The sequence below is a fragment of the Aotus nancymaae genome, unplaced genomic scaffold (genome assembly GCF_030222135.1).
Source record: "Aotus nancymaae isolate 86718 unplaced genomic scaffold, 86718_ANA_hifiasm-v0.15.2.pri h1tg000072l, whole genome shotgun sequence".
Classification (NCBI taxonomy): domain Eukaryota; kingdom Metazoa; phylum Chordata; class Mammalia; order Primates; family Aotidae; genus Aotus; species Aotus nancymaae.
The window spans coordinates 17,423,142-17,438,501 of NW_026988487.1; the positions used below are offsets into that span (position 1 = coordinate 17,423,142).

Below are 15,360 nucleotides of genomic sequence, written 5' to 3' on the forward strand. Positions count from 1 at the left end.
CTTCTTTTTGTGTTTTTGTGCTGGGGTGCTGGGTGAGTCTTCTGTGGATTCCCAAGAGGTGTTTGTGGCGTGAATGGAGCACAGGTGATGTTTCACTTCATCACGTCTAGCGCTGTCCCACGGTGAAACGGGCGCGTGGGAAGGACCATTTTCTCCGGCCCTGGCGGGTCTGCCCTCCTGCTCGGCTAGCATGCTGTGGGAGTCAAGCCTGGAAAGCGTGTGTGCGGCGCACAGGCTACAGACACTGGAACGCTTCAAATGGTAGCATTCTTTGTTTGCCACATAGCGAGCACTTTATAAGGTCACGTATCGCCCTGAATGAATGGTTAAATCGTGGAAGCTGCAAAAAAAAGCCACACAGCTGTGACTGAACACCTAGCCAGGTACTCAAGAACCCCTCTCAAGGGTGCGCGAGAGGGGCCAGAATCAAGAAGCCTCTTTTGGGGTGGGCGGGGACCGACCTTGGGCTCCCCCTGCGGGGCACCGCCTCTTTTCCTCGCCGCCCTCCCGCTAGGCGGCGCTATGGAGCTTGCAGCCCACCTGCGAGGCACTCCTGCCCTTCCCACCCCTCAGCCCGCGCCCGGCGGAGAGACTACAACTCCCGGGGTTCTCTGGAAACGGAGCCGCAGGAGCTACGGGCGGATGGACTCGAGGGCGGGCTTTCCGGGTGTGTGTTTCCGGCGTCGGCGGCCGTGGCCGGGGACGGTGTGAGAGCGGTAAGATGGCGGCGGCGGCGGTGGTGGAGTTCCAGAGAGCCCAGTCTCTACTCAGCACCGACCGGGAGGCCTCCATCGACATCCTCCACTCCATCGGTAAAGGTCGCCGCGCCGCCTCCCCGGCCCTGCCGGCCCAGCTCGGCTTCTGTCGGTCGGTGGCAGCGGAGAGGGGCTCGGCTAGTCGGCTGTGGTGCTGCTGACTCACTGTGTGTGTGAGGGGGGCCGGGCCGGGGGCGCAGGCCGCTCGGATCTCCCCGGAGCCCCCCGGGTCCCACTCTTGTGGGAGGCCTTGAAGCAGCCCCCGGGTTCCCTTGCCGGCTGCTGACTCACGGGGGGCTCAGCGTGGGGTGGGAGAATGGGCCGAGCTGGGCCCCCACCCGTCCCTAGCCTCGTCCCCGGCTCTGGCCCGCACGAGCTGGTCTGGGACCCGGAGCAGTGCCGGGCTGCGAGCTTGTCACGGACTGGTCCTAGAGTGTCTAGTTCAAAGGCCTTGGCGAAACCAGCTCAGGACGGGCATTTCCCGCCGTTGTAATCAGCACAGCCTGCTCCGGGTGGGAGCGCGAGCGCTTGCTCTTCTCTAGGAGTTTCCTTCCACGGGACGCGGGGAGCTGCTACCTCTCCCCGCCCAGCCCCACGGCGGAAGTCTCCACTAGAGGAGGGTCTCTTTCAGAATGTGAGAAATGCAGGGGTGACACACAACTCAGATTGGCATTTGGTTTGTGGAGGTGGCCGAGACGCTCATCTGCGCTGTGTAGAGTGTAAGAGTGAGGTGTTGGAGCGGGACCGCCCGGCTACAGGAGATGACTAATCTTTTCAGACTCGCTGTAGAGGGGTTGGAAGTGAGTTAAGGGAGTTAGTTGTCAGCCGCGGAGTTCAGGGAATGCTTTGCAACGGGTCGGCTGCATGTTGCCGGAAAAATTAAAGAAATTTTTCTTAACACTGTATGATGGTCTACACCTGCACACAACAGGAAAACTGAAATGAGAATCCCAGCCGGTCGCTTCCGGCAGCTTTCTATTGGGATTCAAGTGTGAACAGAAATTTGTGATGACAGAGGAAGACTTTAATGTTCACTTATAAAGGATTCAGTTAGGGCATGGACTAGCTCTTCACCGCATGTGATGGGATCTTTTTAGTGTAGCTTGAGATGATTTGAATTGGCTCAACAAGTAGTATGAGAGTGCACCTGTATGTTGGACTTGCAAGATGTTGGCATGTGACTTATTTAGTGTGTTGAATTTTGGTGTTCCAGACCTGCACGGAGAAAGGACAATGACAAGATCCTGATACTTTGTCATTGGGGATACTAGAGAAGGAGAGGAGGTGGGCTTCAAGATGTATCTTTGAATGAATTATATTAGTAAAAGGTGTTTCATTTTAAAAGTTCTGATCTTGACTTAGGTCCGTTACTTTTACGGAACCGGAGTCATCTCAGTCACCGTTCCTTGTGTATTTTATTCTGGGTACGCTTAAACTTATGTGAGGAGCATGAATTTTAATGTTCTGTGCCTAGGTGCCTAATGTTTTGGCTTTCATAAAGTAGAAATTATGTTAAACATTACAATTAGAGTATTTCCTGTTTGCCCATTATACTAGGGGAGAGTTCCCTGAAAACTTCACTGTTAGAGCAAGCTTGAGGCATGATGATTGATGGTCTTACTTTTTCTGGACTCCGTCATGGAGTATCAAAATCTTGGTTTTTGTCAAGTCATGATGCTTTGTAAGAGTAGTAGTAACTAGTGATGATCACTACAAACTTGGAGAGACTATTCCATGTTTGAATGTTAAAATAGTTATTAACTGTTGAAAATAGGACAGATAGCCCAAAGTTCTTTTCACAGACCTCAATGCATTAAAAAACAGCAGTCTCTCCTAAGTGTAGCTGTGCAGGATCACACTGGGGCTTTGAGAGTTGTTTTTCTTGAATGGCTTTATAGAACTGCTTATCTCTAACACATCCATCAGCTGAGGCTTTGCACAGACCTAAAGTTTATTGAAAGGCTTTTGACTTACAGTCATCAATAACTTGGTCATTTGATTTTAGTTAGTGGCACAAACGACAGGCATGTTTAATATCTTCACATAACATAGTGACTAGCATGGATCTTGGCACCATAAGTATGAAGGATTTGTTTTGTTTTAATTTTGCTTTAACCACAACAGAAACTCAGTGTATGTAGATAAGCAAAATTCTAGTGGATAGAATAAAGAGGCACATTTAAAATCAAAAGAGAAGAATCCTTTTTTTTTTTTTTTTTATGATTTACATGGAGCATGTCCTACGTATACATGATCGTTTTTTTTTTTTCCTGGCTTAGAGGTTTTTTTTTACTCTCTGGAATTTGTCTTTTGGTAAATATGAGTTTGTATTGGGTCTTATGAGGGTGAATTTCCTTCAGTCTTCATTTTTTGGTCAGAATTTAAAGAGGGTTTGCGTTTTTCTCTCCCAGTGAAGCGTGACATTCAAGAAAACGATGAGGAGGCAGTGCAAGTCAAAGAGCAGAGCATCCTGGAACTGGGATCTCTCCTGGCGAAGACTGGACAAGCTGCAGGTAAGTGCTACACATGGATTGTACCTCAAATAGTGAATGAAATTCCTGTCTTTTACTGGAGTGAAGAATCATGGGGCTCCATCCATAAACTGAATTCAGCTTTATTTTCTTGGCAACTTTTTTTTAGCAGAAAATTAAGTGGTCTTTAAACTCAGTTCTTTCATGGCAGTTTTGTTTTGCAAATGAGTGACCGTCTTATTTTTGTTGGGATATAGTGATCTCTGATTTGTTTCTGGTTTTTGAATTCTCACTGTATTCCCTTACATAGAGGCAGCAACAGTCTTCAATAATTTCACTGAGCAACTCTGATGTATTTAAGATAGATAGCATCTTAAGCACCTGATTTAAAAATGACCAGGGAGTTTGTATCCAAGTGACTCACTGTTTTTTTTTTTCTTCTGCTAATTAAGAATGAGAATGAGTAAGACATTAAATATAGCCTTCCCAAGACTTCTCCAATCGTACCTAGGACTTTGGGCACATCTTTGCTCAAACATTCTAGTTGTAATTGAACCATTGACTGATTACATTTGACATAATAGTCTGATGATGGGTGTGTCCTTGGAATGAGAAGAGAGTCCTTTTGACCAGGAAGGACCTTTCATTGGTAAAGTGATAATAGTATTTATAGAGGAATCTGTTTAAACTTAAAATGGGTGATTTTTGTCAAGTTTAAAATGAATTTAGAACATGTTTGATTAGAATGAATTAAGCTCTGGTAAGTGACCTCATGAATTATTTTCCCTAAAATTATGTTGTTCAAGAGAATGATGGGGGTTAGCTAGCACAACTTCTTGAACTTGAGAGCTAAAGGTTTTTTTTTTTCAATTAAAGACAACTGATTTATTAATTATTAAGCTCAGTCTATAGAATTGAATAAAGATATATGAAATTGTGAGGATATGTTTACGGGGGCCTTATATCTTGCTGAAGACATCATTAAGTAGCTATTAGAAGAACCGTACGTAATGGTTTTTGAGTGCTATGAACTAGTTACTCTTTTTTTTGTTGTTTTTTAAAAATTTTTTTTGAGACGGAGTTTTGCTCTTATTGCCCAGTCTGGAGTACAGATTGTGTGATCTTGGCTCCCTGCAACCTCTGCCTCCCAGTTTCAAGTGATTCTTCTACCTTAGCCTCCCTAGTAGCTAGGATTGCAGACATGTGCCACTATGCCCGACTAATTTTGTGTTGTTTTTTTTTAGTAGAGGCAAGGTTTCACCGTGTTGGTCAGGCTGGTCCCGAACTCTTGACCTCAGGTGACCTACCTGCCTCAGCCTCCCAAAATGATGAGATTACAGGTGTGAACCACTGCACCTGGCCAACTAGTTACTCTTTTAAACACATACATGGTTTAACTTGCTTGAATCCTCAAAACAACTTGAAGTAGGTATTGTTATCTGTTTTACACATGAGGATACTTAGCACAGAAAAGTTAAATAATCTACCCAAGCTTGTTCAACTAATAACTGGTAGACTTAGGATTTGAACCCGTGTAGTCCTACTTCAGAGCTCATATAGCCACATGACATCATGGCTGTTGCTTTCCTTTAATTGTCTACTTACAAATGATCACTGGTGTGTGGTGTCTTTTCATCTTAGGCTAACTTCCCTTCTATTTAACATACATATGGATTCCATTGTCTGTCAGTTAATTTGAGCTTGGGGGGGTTTCCAAAACAGTTTTGACAGTTACTTCATGCAAAATATAATTAATAATTTTTCTGAATTATAAAGCCAACTGAAGTGATGTGAAAGTTTTTTTTGTTGTTAGCCAGGTGTTGTGGCTCATGCCTATAATCCCAGCACTTTGGCAGGCTGAGGCAGGAGGATTCCCTGAGCCCAGGAATTTGCGACCAGCTCTGGCAAGATAGTGAGACCCTGTCTCTACAAAAAATAGAAAACTTAGCTGAGTGTGATGTTACTTGCCTGTAGTCCCCAGCTACTCTGGAGGCTGAGGGGGGAGGATTGCTTGAGCCAAGGAGGTTGAGGCTATAGTGAGCTGTAATCACACTGCTGTGCTCCAGCCTGAGTGACAGAGCAAGACCCCATCTCAAAAAAAATATTTTTTTGTTGCAATATCCAAATTTCTACTTTTCTCCAGTGGTATGAATTAAGAACAAGTGTATGGTATATAGTCAACACTTCAGTAATTTTCATCCAAAATGTTATTGTTTTGCTTGAAATTCCTATTTTTTATGTATTCTTCCCTTATTTCTTGCCCTTCCTGCCTTATGACCCAATACCTGAGAAGTTTAGAAGTGTACTGCTAAACCTGTTAGAATTTAATAGATGAATTATAAGAACTAACTTTTTTTTTTTTAAAGATGGGGTTTCACCATGACGGCCAGGCTGGTTTTGAACTCCTGACCTCAGGTGATCCACCCACCTCAGCCTCCCAAAGTGCTAGGATTACAGGCGTGAGCCACCGCACCCGGCAAGAACTTTCAAAAACATTTCTATGTTACTTATTGTTTTCTAAGAAAGTTTGATGAGTATAGATATACACAATGGGAACTCTAAGGAATGCTTGGGGCCTACATATATTTATCTGCCTTTGCTATTAGTGATAAAGAGGTTTGTATTGTTTGCTCCTTGAGAACAGAAAATATGTCTGTTCCATTAATCTTCAGTTTTGTTTTTTATGCATTTAATATATGCATAGCATTGTGCTAAGTATTCTACTCAAAAATTTAAGATAGAATCCCTGGCCAACAACAATCACTTGGGGATTACTGAATAAAACAATGTCTGATGTATAATTGTGGTTGCAAGTAGTGTTGAGCATCATCAGACATGATGCCTAGGCTCAGGATTTGCATATTTCATAGCCTAAAACTTTTAAAAGGAATCTGTTGAGTTCTGTGAGGTTTGTTCGTTCGTTCGTTCTTTTTTTTTTTTGAAACAGAGTCTTTAGAGTCTTGCCCTGTTGCCCAGGCTGGAGTGCAGTGGTGCGATCTGGGCTCAACCTCTCAGGTTCAAGTGATTCTCCTGCCTTAACCTCCCAAGTAGCTGGAACTACAGGCACCCACTACCACGCCTGGCTAATTTTTGTGTTTTTAGTAGAGGCGGGGTTTCACCATGTTGGCCAAGCTGGTCTTGGGCTCCTGACCTCAAATGATCACCCACCTTGGCCTCCCAAAGTGTTGTGATTATAGGCATGAGCCACCGAGCCCAGCCTTTTTTTTGAGACCAAGTCTCACTCTTGTTGCCCAGGCTAGAGTTCAGTGGTGTGATCTTGGCTCACTGCAATCTCTGCCTCCTGGTTTCAAGCGATTCTCATACCTCAGCCTCCCAAGTAGCTTGGACTACAGTTGTGAGCCACCATGCACGGCTATTTTTTTTTTTTTCAGTAGAGATGAAGTTTCACCATGTTGGCCAGGCTGATCTCGAACTCCTGACCTCAAGTGATCCACCTGCCTCGGCCTCTCAAAGTGCTGGGATTATAGGCATGAGCCACTGTGCTCAGCTAACTTCTGTGAGGTTCTAACAAGGAAATTCTGGTCATATAATTACAAATAATCCCAGTAAGAATAGGAAGAAGTCAGTATGATTTTATAGGACTTGAAAAAAAATTAACTCAGTATGTGTGAATATAGAAAGAAACAGGAAGTATAAACAAGAATGAATATAAAACAGTAGTAGACTCAAACAGAAGACGAACTGAGTCTTTTGAAAAATGGCAGCTGGGCACAGTGGCTCACACCTGTAATCCCAGCACTTTGGGAAGCTGAGGTGGGAGGATTGCTTGAAGCTGGGAGTTAGAGACCAGTTTGCACCACATAGCGAGACCCTATCTCTATTAAAATTTTTTTTGAAGCAGCATGGGTAACATAGGTTGACCCCATGTCTACAAAAAAATTAAGAAATTGGCGAGGTGTGGTGGTGTGTGCCTGTGGTCCCAGGTACTTGGGAAACAGAGGCAGGAGGATCACTTGAGCTTGGGAGGTCAAGGCTGCAGTGAGCCACAATTGCACCATTGTACTACAGCCTGGGTGACTGAGTGATGCTGTTTCTCAAAAAAAAAAAAAAAAAAAAAAGACAAAAAAAGAAAGAAAAGCAGGGGGACAACTAAGAGATCATTTGCTTCTCTCTTAGGGTAAGAAGAATAACAGTGCTTAGAGAAAATATTGTAATGCTAGCAGGTGTTAGAGAAAAAGGCAGACTGCTTAGCTCATGTTTCACCTCTGCCTTTTCTAGGAAGGAAAATGATTTTTCAAAGTGAAAAAAATAGAAATAACAGCAGAAAGAGAGAATTAATGGTAGGTGAAAGAAGACAGAGCCAATAATCTCTGTAAATAAGTTCAGGTCTTTAGACTCTAACAGTTTCTTTTATTATCAAAAAATAGTTCTAACACTTATAACTATAGAGCCATATATTCTGAGAAAAATCATGAAGAGGTATAAGGAAACTGAGGATGGGCAAATGTTATTCTACCTTTCAAGAGGGTAATGCAAAGAATAGATGTATTCACTGTGTGGTGTACATTGAAGCAAAATAAAGAATAGACACTATACATGGTCATCAGTGGTAGAGTTCTAGGACAGATTATTTGATAAGGAGATAGTAATTTCTTAAAACAGTGGATTTATTGTTAATAAATTATTCCAAACTTATCTTAGTTCTCTCTTTTTTTGCTTTGTTTTGTTTTTTTGAGACAGAGTCTCAGTTTGTCACCCAAGCTGGAGTGCAGTGGCACGATCTTGGCTCAATGCAGCCTCGACCTCCTGGGATCAAGTGATGCTCCTGCCTCAGCTCCCCAAGTAACTGGGACTACAGGCCCACACCACCATGCCTGGCTAATTTTTTGTATTTTTGTAGAGGGAGGTTTCACCATGTTGCCCAGGCTGGTCTTGAACTCCTGAGCTCAAGCAATCCGCCTGCCTTGGCCTTCCAAAGTGCTAGGATTACAGGTGTGAACCACCATGCCCAGCCTAGTTCTCTCTTTTGGGTTAGCTTTATCAGACCCATAGATTTTCAGAGTTCTGCATGACACCTGTTTTTGTAAATAAAGTTTTATTGGAACAAAGCCATGCCCATTTGTTTCCATACTGTGTGTGACTGGCTGAGTTCAGGACCTGCTACTAAGACCATATAACCTGCAAAGCCAAAAAAATTTACTGTCTGGTCCTTCACAGATAAGGTTTGCCAGTCCCTGGATCAGAGGAATGATATAAACTATATATCTGATGTAAGCAGGATAGTTGAACATTTGCCATAATATTAATATCACAAGTACAGGTTATGAATTTACAATGGGCTGAATAACTTTATCCAAAACATGTTGTCTTTTGGTTTTTTTTTTTGAGACGGAGTTTCGCTCTTGTTACCCAGGCTGGAGTGCAATGGCACGATCTTGGCTCACCGCAACCGCCGTCTCCTGGGTTCAGGCAATTCTCCTGCCTCAGCCTCCTGAGCAGCTAGGATTACAGGCACTCGCCACCATGCCCAGCTAATTTTTTGTATTAGTAGAGATGGGGTTTCACCATGTTGACCAGGATGGTCTCGATCTCTTGACCTCGTGATCCACCCGCCTCAGCCTCCCAAAGTGCTGGGATTACATGCTTGAGCCACCGCGCCCGGCCCAAAACATGTTAATAAATGAATCATTTGTCAACCTGAAGGGAAGTCTTCAGGCATTATGTCATGAGGATCTGTCCTTGTTTTTCTGGTCAGCATCTGGAATCAATGGTTAAAGCCATTCAGAAGGCATGCTTATTTTTGTAGATGACTCAGTACATTTAGAAGACAGAATTAAGATTCACGGTTATTGCCAAAGTCAGGAAGATTAAATTCAGTTGTGAAAAGGATTAAGTTATATACTTAAAGTATTTTTCAAAACAGAGGTTGGGGGAATGACCTGTTTCAACAGTAGTCTATTAAAAAGGACTTTAATGAACTCAGTCTGAACCAAGAGAGGTATTAGAAAAAGCAAAACACGCTGTCTTGTGTTACATATGATGGCCAGATCAAGAGAATTAAGCCTCCTGGTCTACTGTCAGACCCTACCTGGAGCATTGTTTTCATTTCTGGGTACCACAAAATACCACAAGTAGTACCTTTACAAGTTAGAGTTTGTTCAGAGGAGAGCAACTAAGTTATCTAGAAATAAGGACTTTGGAGGAATGATTGAAATAGCCAAAGATGTTTAGCTTAGATAAAGGGAAAGTTAGGGAGATATAAATAATAATTATCTGTAAGTATTTAAAACTATGTGAAAGAAGGTATAGATTTGTGTTTCAAAAAGGAATAATTTGATTTGGCCAACATTGGAATAGGCTGCTTTGTGAATATTTCTGTGACTAGAAATCATTTAGAATCGTTCAGGCACAGGAGGAAATTCTGTGGGAGAAGGGACATTTCACCAGACTACTTTAAAAAAGCCATCATTACATAATATAATTGAAATAAATGCAAAAGGAATTTGACGGGGAGAATCACTCTAGACTGGAGTTAGCATGGAAAACCCAATAGGACTTTGATGGACCTGAAAGGATATATAAAATTTGTATAGGCTAAAAAGATAGGAAGACATTTCAGATGGGATTATGGCATAAGTATCTCTTGGAAGCAGGAGTATATGCCGTAGTCTGTGCAGAGGTGAATGAGGTGGCAGAATGGCAAAAAGTTTTTAACATTGGGAATCAAAGGTCAGTACTGGGGAGTGAAAGGGAAAAATGAACTTTTCGACTCTATATCAAGTTCTTAAGTACCTGACACAGTCCCATGCATTCTCTGACTATTCAGGCAGATGAGAATTTCAGGGCCTTGAATTAGCATTCTCTGGAGGGTGAGGTTTGCTTGCCCTGAATTAGAGTTCTCAGGAGGGTGAGTCTGCAATTGGAGAATATTAAAGAGGCAGTGGCACTGAAGTAATTTTAACCTACATTCCAGAAATACCTCCTTAGTTGTTGAGTTGAAACATCCTCTAATTTTTACTGTTTGACAAACATATCTCTAGTTTATTTATTTATTTTTTTTGTAGTTTATTGTTTTGAAAGATGTTTCTTTAGAGTTTGTGTACTGCCCTCTTCTATAAAGTGGGGGAAATGCTCTATGGTGGATACCTTTTTTAGTCATAGTGTAAGACTTAGGTTTTGAAGATTTATGAGGAATTTAAAAGAGATACAGTAGCACTTTAAGGGCAAAACACTCTAACTTCTATGTGAAAAGTTTATTCAGAAGAGAGCCAGGGAAGTGATATTGCAGAAAGGCTAAACTGGGGAGCACTGCAGAAAGACAGGAAAAAGGCATCTGGAGTAGAAAACCGCTGTCTGTTTAAGGGGAACAGCTGAAGCAGACTTGGAAATTATAAAAAAATTACTTCTATAACCTGATCATAATTTGTTGGTTGTGAGGAAGTAATTTTGTTAAGGTGGCAGGGACATAGCATATTTCATGTTCTAGAAAACTGCTTTTTGAGATTATGAGAACTTGGCTGTTTATCTTTCATGAAGATGGATAAATGAAGCAGAGACATGAGCTTTTCCTGGAACTTCATAGTAATCCAGTGGCTGAGTAGGGAACAGAATGAAAATTTGGTATATAATGTTAACTTATTTTTGCTACTCTGCTATTTGCTAGGAATGCTTTTTTTTTCTTCTCCTTGTCTTATTCACCTTCCTAACTGAAATAGGAATGCTTTAAACTCCTAGTAAGTTTCATTTAGACTGATTCCAGTGATGTAAGTACCGATTTTTATGATATTGGGTCAATTTTTTAAATGGGTATTTTGTTTCAAATGTTGATGTTTACTTCTCTTTTTGAATTGCCTTTAATACAGAGCTTGGGGGACTCCTGAAGTATGTGCGACCCTTCTTGAATTCCATCAGCAAGGCTAAAGCAGCTCGCCTGGTCCGATCTCTTCTTGATCTGTTTCTTGATATGGAAGCAGCTACAGGGCAGGAGGTAAGTGATATTAATGACAGAAAGTAGACAATATGGAGAAAAGTTTGTCTCCATGAAAGAAATGCCTGCCTGCACTTTACTACTAATGTGGAAAGGAAAGCTGGGAGGACAGCGCAGGACTTATCATGTCAGTTTCTCTTTGTTACAGGGCATTTGATACTTTGGGTCTGTTCCATGCTTTGCTTTGTAAGTGGAGATTGTCAGTGGTCCCTGGAATCCTCATTACATCAGGGTCACAAACTGATTCTTGTCTTTGAGGTATTGTATTGCCACACCTTTGTAATGTTTTCTGTGTCTGTGGTACCTTTCATCTTGTGTCACAAAGCTCCTTCTGAGCACTAATTAAGTCTTGTGGTATCCCTTCTTGGCATGTTTTGTACTGCATATATGCCTCTAGTGAGGGGTGACATCCATCCGTTTGTGTCTCATTGTGCAGAAGTGACTCTGGTGTTCCTGTACGTGTCCCACAAGTTCAGACTAGATCCTGAGCTATATTAAAGAGTGCTTCTCTGTAATCACTGAATCTTTTCCAACCTTTTCAAAGGTAACTGTATTTTCTGCAATTCAGGAAGAGACACATACCAAAATTAAACATCATTCTGTAAAGTGGCAGATTCAAGCAGAGTATATTGTAATTGCTTGGATCTGTTTGTAGAAGAATATAGTTTTTGTCTTTCTTATGGATATATTGATCAGTATTCATTGAGTGCCTGTTACATGTTAGGCATGTTTTAAGTACTGGGGATACAGTTGAAAAAAGACAGTCACTGTTGTCATGGGAATTATATTTTTTTATGGGGAAGGTAGGCAATAAACAAATATAAAATGTCGGATAATGTAAGGGCAGAATTGCTAGTTGGTTATATGTCTGATTATTTGCTGTCACCTCTGTGGGCATGAAAGGTATGAAGGGGCTTGGTAGCATATTGAATAAATGGGAATTTCAGAAACCTAGGACACATGCATCCCACTTGGGAATCATATCTTTTGTAAAATCTGGCCTTAATGATTCTTTGAATCCTGATTTAAACACTATATACTAACTTTATCTGTAGAAAGTTCATTTGTGGAGCAGTCTTCAGATTCATGTCTCTCGCCAAAATGTTTGATGATTGTATATTAAAAATAGATGGCTATTTTGAATTCAAGCGTCAGTTATTTTAATGAATAAATTAAAAGTTATTTGGAGTATTAGACTTTTTAAAAAAATTATACTTTAAAAACTCATGACAGTGGTACCATCCTTTGTTTGAAATAAAGTGCCTTAACAGAGACTGATTAGTAAATGTTAATTTGAAACTGACTAATAATTATTACTTGGAAGTTTTGGGGCAGAAAAATTAATTGTGGAAGCTGTTCCTTTTTGCACACTGAAGTTTCTGAAATTATCCCTCTCCATAACCTAAAGCTGTTTCAGTGGATAGAACTGCATTTTTTTTTTTTTTGGATGGAGTTTCGCTCTTGTTGCCAAGGCTGGAGTGCAATGGCATGATCTTGGCTCACTGCAACCTTGACCTCCCAGGTTCAAGGGATTCTCCTGCCTCAGCCTCCCCAGTAGTTGGGATTACAGGCATGTGCCACCACACCTGGCTTATTTTGTATTTTATTAGAGATGGAGTTTCACCATGTTGGTCAAGCTGGTCTTGAACTCCTGTCCTCAGATGATCTACCCTCCTTGGCCTCCCAAAGTTTTGGGATTACAGGCATGAGCCACCATGTCCGACGTGCATTTGTTTAATGGTCATTTCTCCTATTCCTATGTGGAAATCCACTCAAGTCACATTTTAGTGCTCTGTTATAGTTGGCTACTAGGATTCCCTGACCTTTGTCATGTGACTGGTTAGGCTCTCCCTTAACTGTGGTTGTGTGTTGTCATTGTTCATTGCACATTACCTTTATATAAACTAGAGACCTTTCTTCCTTTTTTTAGGGTGAAAGGATATACTTTTAGGCATTGTGTCATTTTAGGTTTTAGTAAAGTCTGTTTTTGTTTTTTGAGACAGTCTTGCTCTGTTGTCCAGGCTGCAGTGCAGTGGCACAATCTCAGCTCACTGCAGCTTCAACCTCCTGGAGTCAGGTGATCCTCCTGCCTTAACCTCCTGAGTAGCTGGAACTACAGGCATGCACTTGCCATGCTCGGCTAATTTTTGTATTTTTGTGGAGATGGGGTTTTGCCATGTTGCCCAGGCTGGTCTTGAACTCCTGGGCTCAAATGATCCACCTGCCTTGCCCTCCCAAGTGCTAGGATTACAGATGTACACCACTATACCTGACTAAGGCTGATTTTTTTTGATGATTAGCAGTTTTGCTTTTATCAAGAACCGGAGTCTTATTCTACTAAGCAAGACTTCTTTTGGTAATTTTTGTGGATTATAGGTTATTTGCTTGTTTTGAAACAAATTGTGAATCATGCAGATTGTCTCACCTGCACCTTAAAGTCAATATGGGCAACATCAACATCCAGCCATTTGTTAAACTTTATCAATTCAACTTCCTTCAGTGTCTGCTTCTTCACCTCTTTTGTATTTGTTCTCTCTTTACAACTACCATCTAGTTTGGTTATTTTTTACTTGGACTACTGCAAAAGCCTCATTCCACTGTAGTCAGAGATACTTTACCAAATAGCCCTCTAATAATTTTTTTATTCCTCTTCCTCTTCTCCCATAACTCAAACCTTCAGTGGCTTTCCATTGGCTGCAGAGTTAGATAAGTAATGGTTTTCTACAATACAACCTTCTACAATACAACCTACTGCAGTAGTCTAATCTCCTAGTACTCTACTAAGCATATCGAACATGTCAGCCATGTTGTATGCCTGGTTGTTTGCTGAACAAGTCCTGTATGACCCTCATGCTTTACCTTTCCCTTCCATAGTCTTATCTCAGGTTCTACCTCTGAACTCTTTCCGTCCTGGCTTTAATGTGTTTTTAACTCGTTCAGTGCCTCACATTATATTTTATACATGCTCTGTTTCTGATTATTCTGCCTCATCTGACAGTTGATTTACGCTTGCCTTTTCTCCTTTACTGCAATATCATCTCACTCAGGTGAAGCACTGTATGCCTTGCAGTACCATAGAGCCTCATTCCCAGTACAGTTCATATTCCTTAGCCATGGCTACCACTGCCCACATCTACTATACTAGTCTCCTTTTACTTTCTTTATGACTGTAATTACTGGGCTTATTTTTCTACACTTCAAACTGTCTGGACTTGGAATATTTATATACATATGGACTGCTGTCAGCTTGATCTTATCAGGGGCTTTTTCTTTACATTGTTTCACGTTTTTGTTCACATCTTACCTCTTCAGAGACTTTCCTTGATCACCCTATCTAAAATACCCTATCTTTGCTTCCTTTAAAAAAAAATTTTTTTGGGCCAGGTGTGGTGGCTCATGCCTGTAATCCCAGCTACTCAGGAGGCTGAGGCAGGAGAATTGCCTGAACCCAGGAGGCGGAGGTTGCGGTGAGCCAAGATCGCGCCATTGCACTCCAGCCTGGGTAACAAGAGCGAAACTCCGTCTCAAAAAAAAAAAAAAAAAAAAATTTTTTTTGTGGGGTAGGTAAATCAAAAGCTTTCTTCCATAAAAAATATGTTTTACAAAAATTAGCAGGTCCATGCCTGTAATCTCAGCTATTCAGGTGACTGAGGCACAAGAATCACTTGAATAGGGGTGGTAGAGCTTCCAGTGAGCCGAGATCGCGACACTGCGCTGCAGCCTGGGCAACACAGTGAGACTCTGTCTCAAAAAAAAAAATATGTATATGTGTGTGTATATATAAAATATATAAATATAACTCTTGTTTAACATGTTTCCTCCTGAAGTTCCACTAAGGTAATATCTACTTTGTCCTGTTGACTGCTATATCCCTAGCACTTAGAGTACTTTGGTTTGAAGAAGCTGCGTACCTATTTGTTGAAGGAATGTATGGCCTGTGGCTGTGGCTTCCCTATGATAGATGTGCAGTGGTGTGCTCACAGCTCACTGCAGCCTCTACTTCTGGGCTCAAGTAATTCTCCCACTTCAGCCTCCCAAATAGCTGGGACTACAGGTGCACACCACCACTTCTGGCTAATTTTCTTTTTTTGTATTTTTAGTAGAGATGGGATTTTGCCATGTTGCTCTGGCTGGTCTTGAACTCCGGGGCTTAAGCGATCCTCTGGACTCAGCCTCCCAAAGTGCT

At 41.7% G+C, this 15,360-nt stretch overlaps 1 protein-coding gene across 2 annotated transcripts in view; it reads left to right on the forward strand.

Moving 5' to 3' along the window:
- Positions 1-685: 685 nt before the first annotated feature.
- PSMD11 (proteasome 26S subunit, non-ATPase 11) overlaps positions 686-15,360 on the forward strand; it is a 39,732-nt gene continuing 25,057 nt past the window's right edge. For both annotated transcript variants that reach the window (XM_064367693.1, XM_012449255.3), the window contains exons 1-3: positions 686-812; positions 3,167-3,268; positions 11,050-11,174. In XM_064367693.1, coding sequence (XP_064223763.1) covers positions 722-812; positions 3,167-3,268; positions 11,050-11,174 — 318 coding nt within the window. In that variant the 5' untranslated portion in view covers positions 686-721. The remainder of the gene's footprint in view (positions 813-3,166; positions 3,269-11,049; positions 11,175-15,360) is intronic.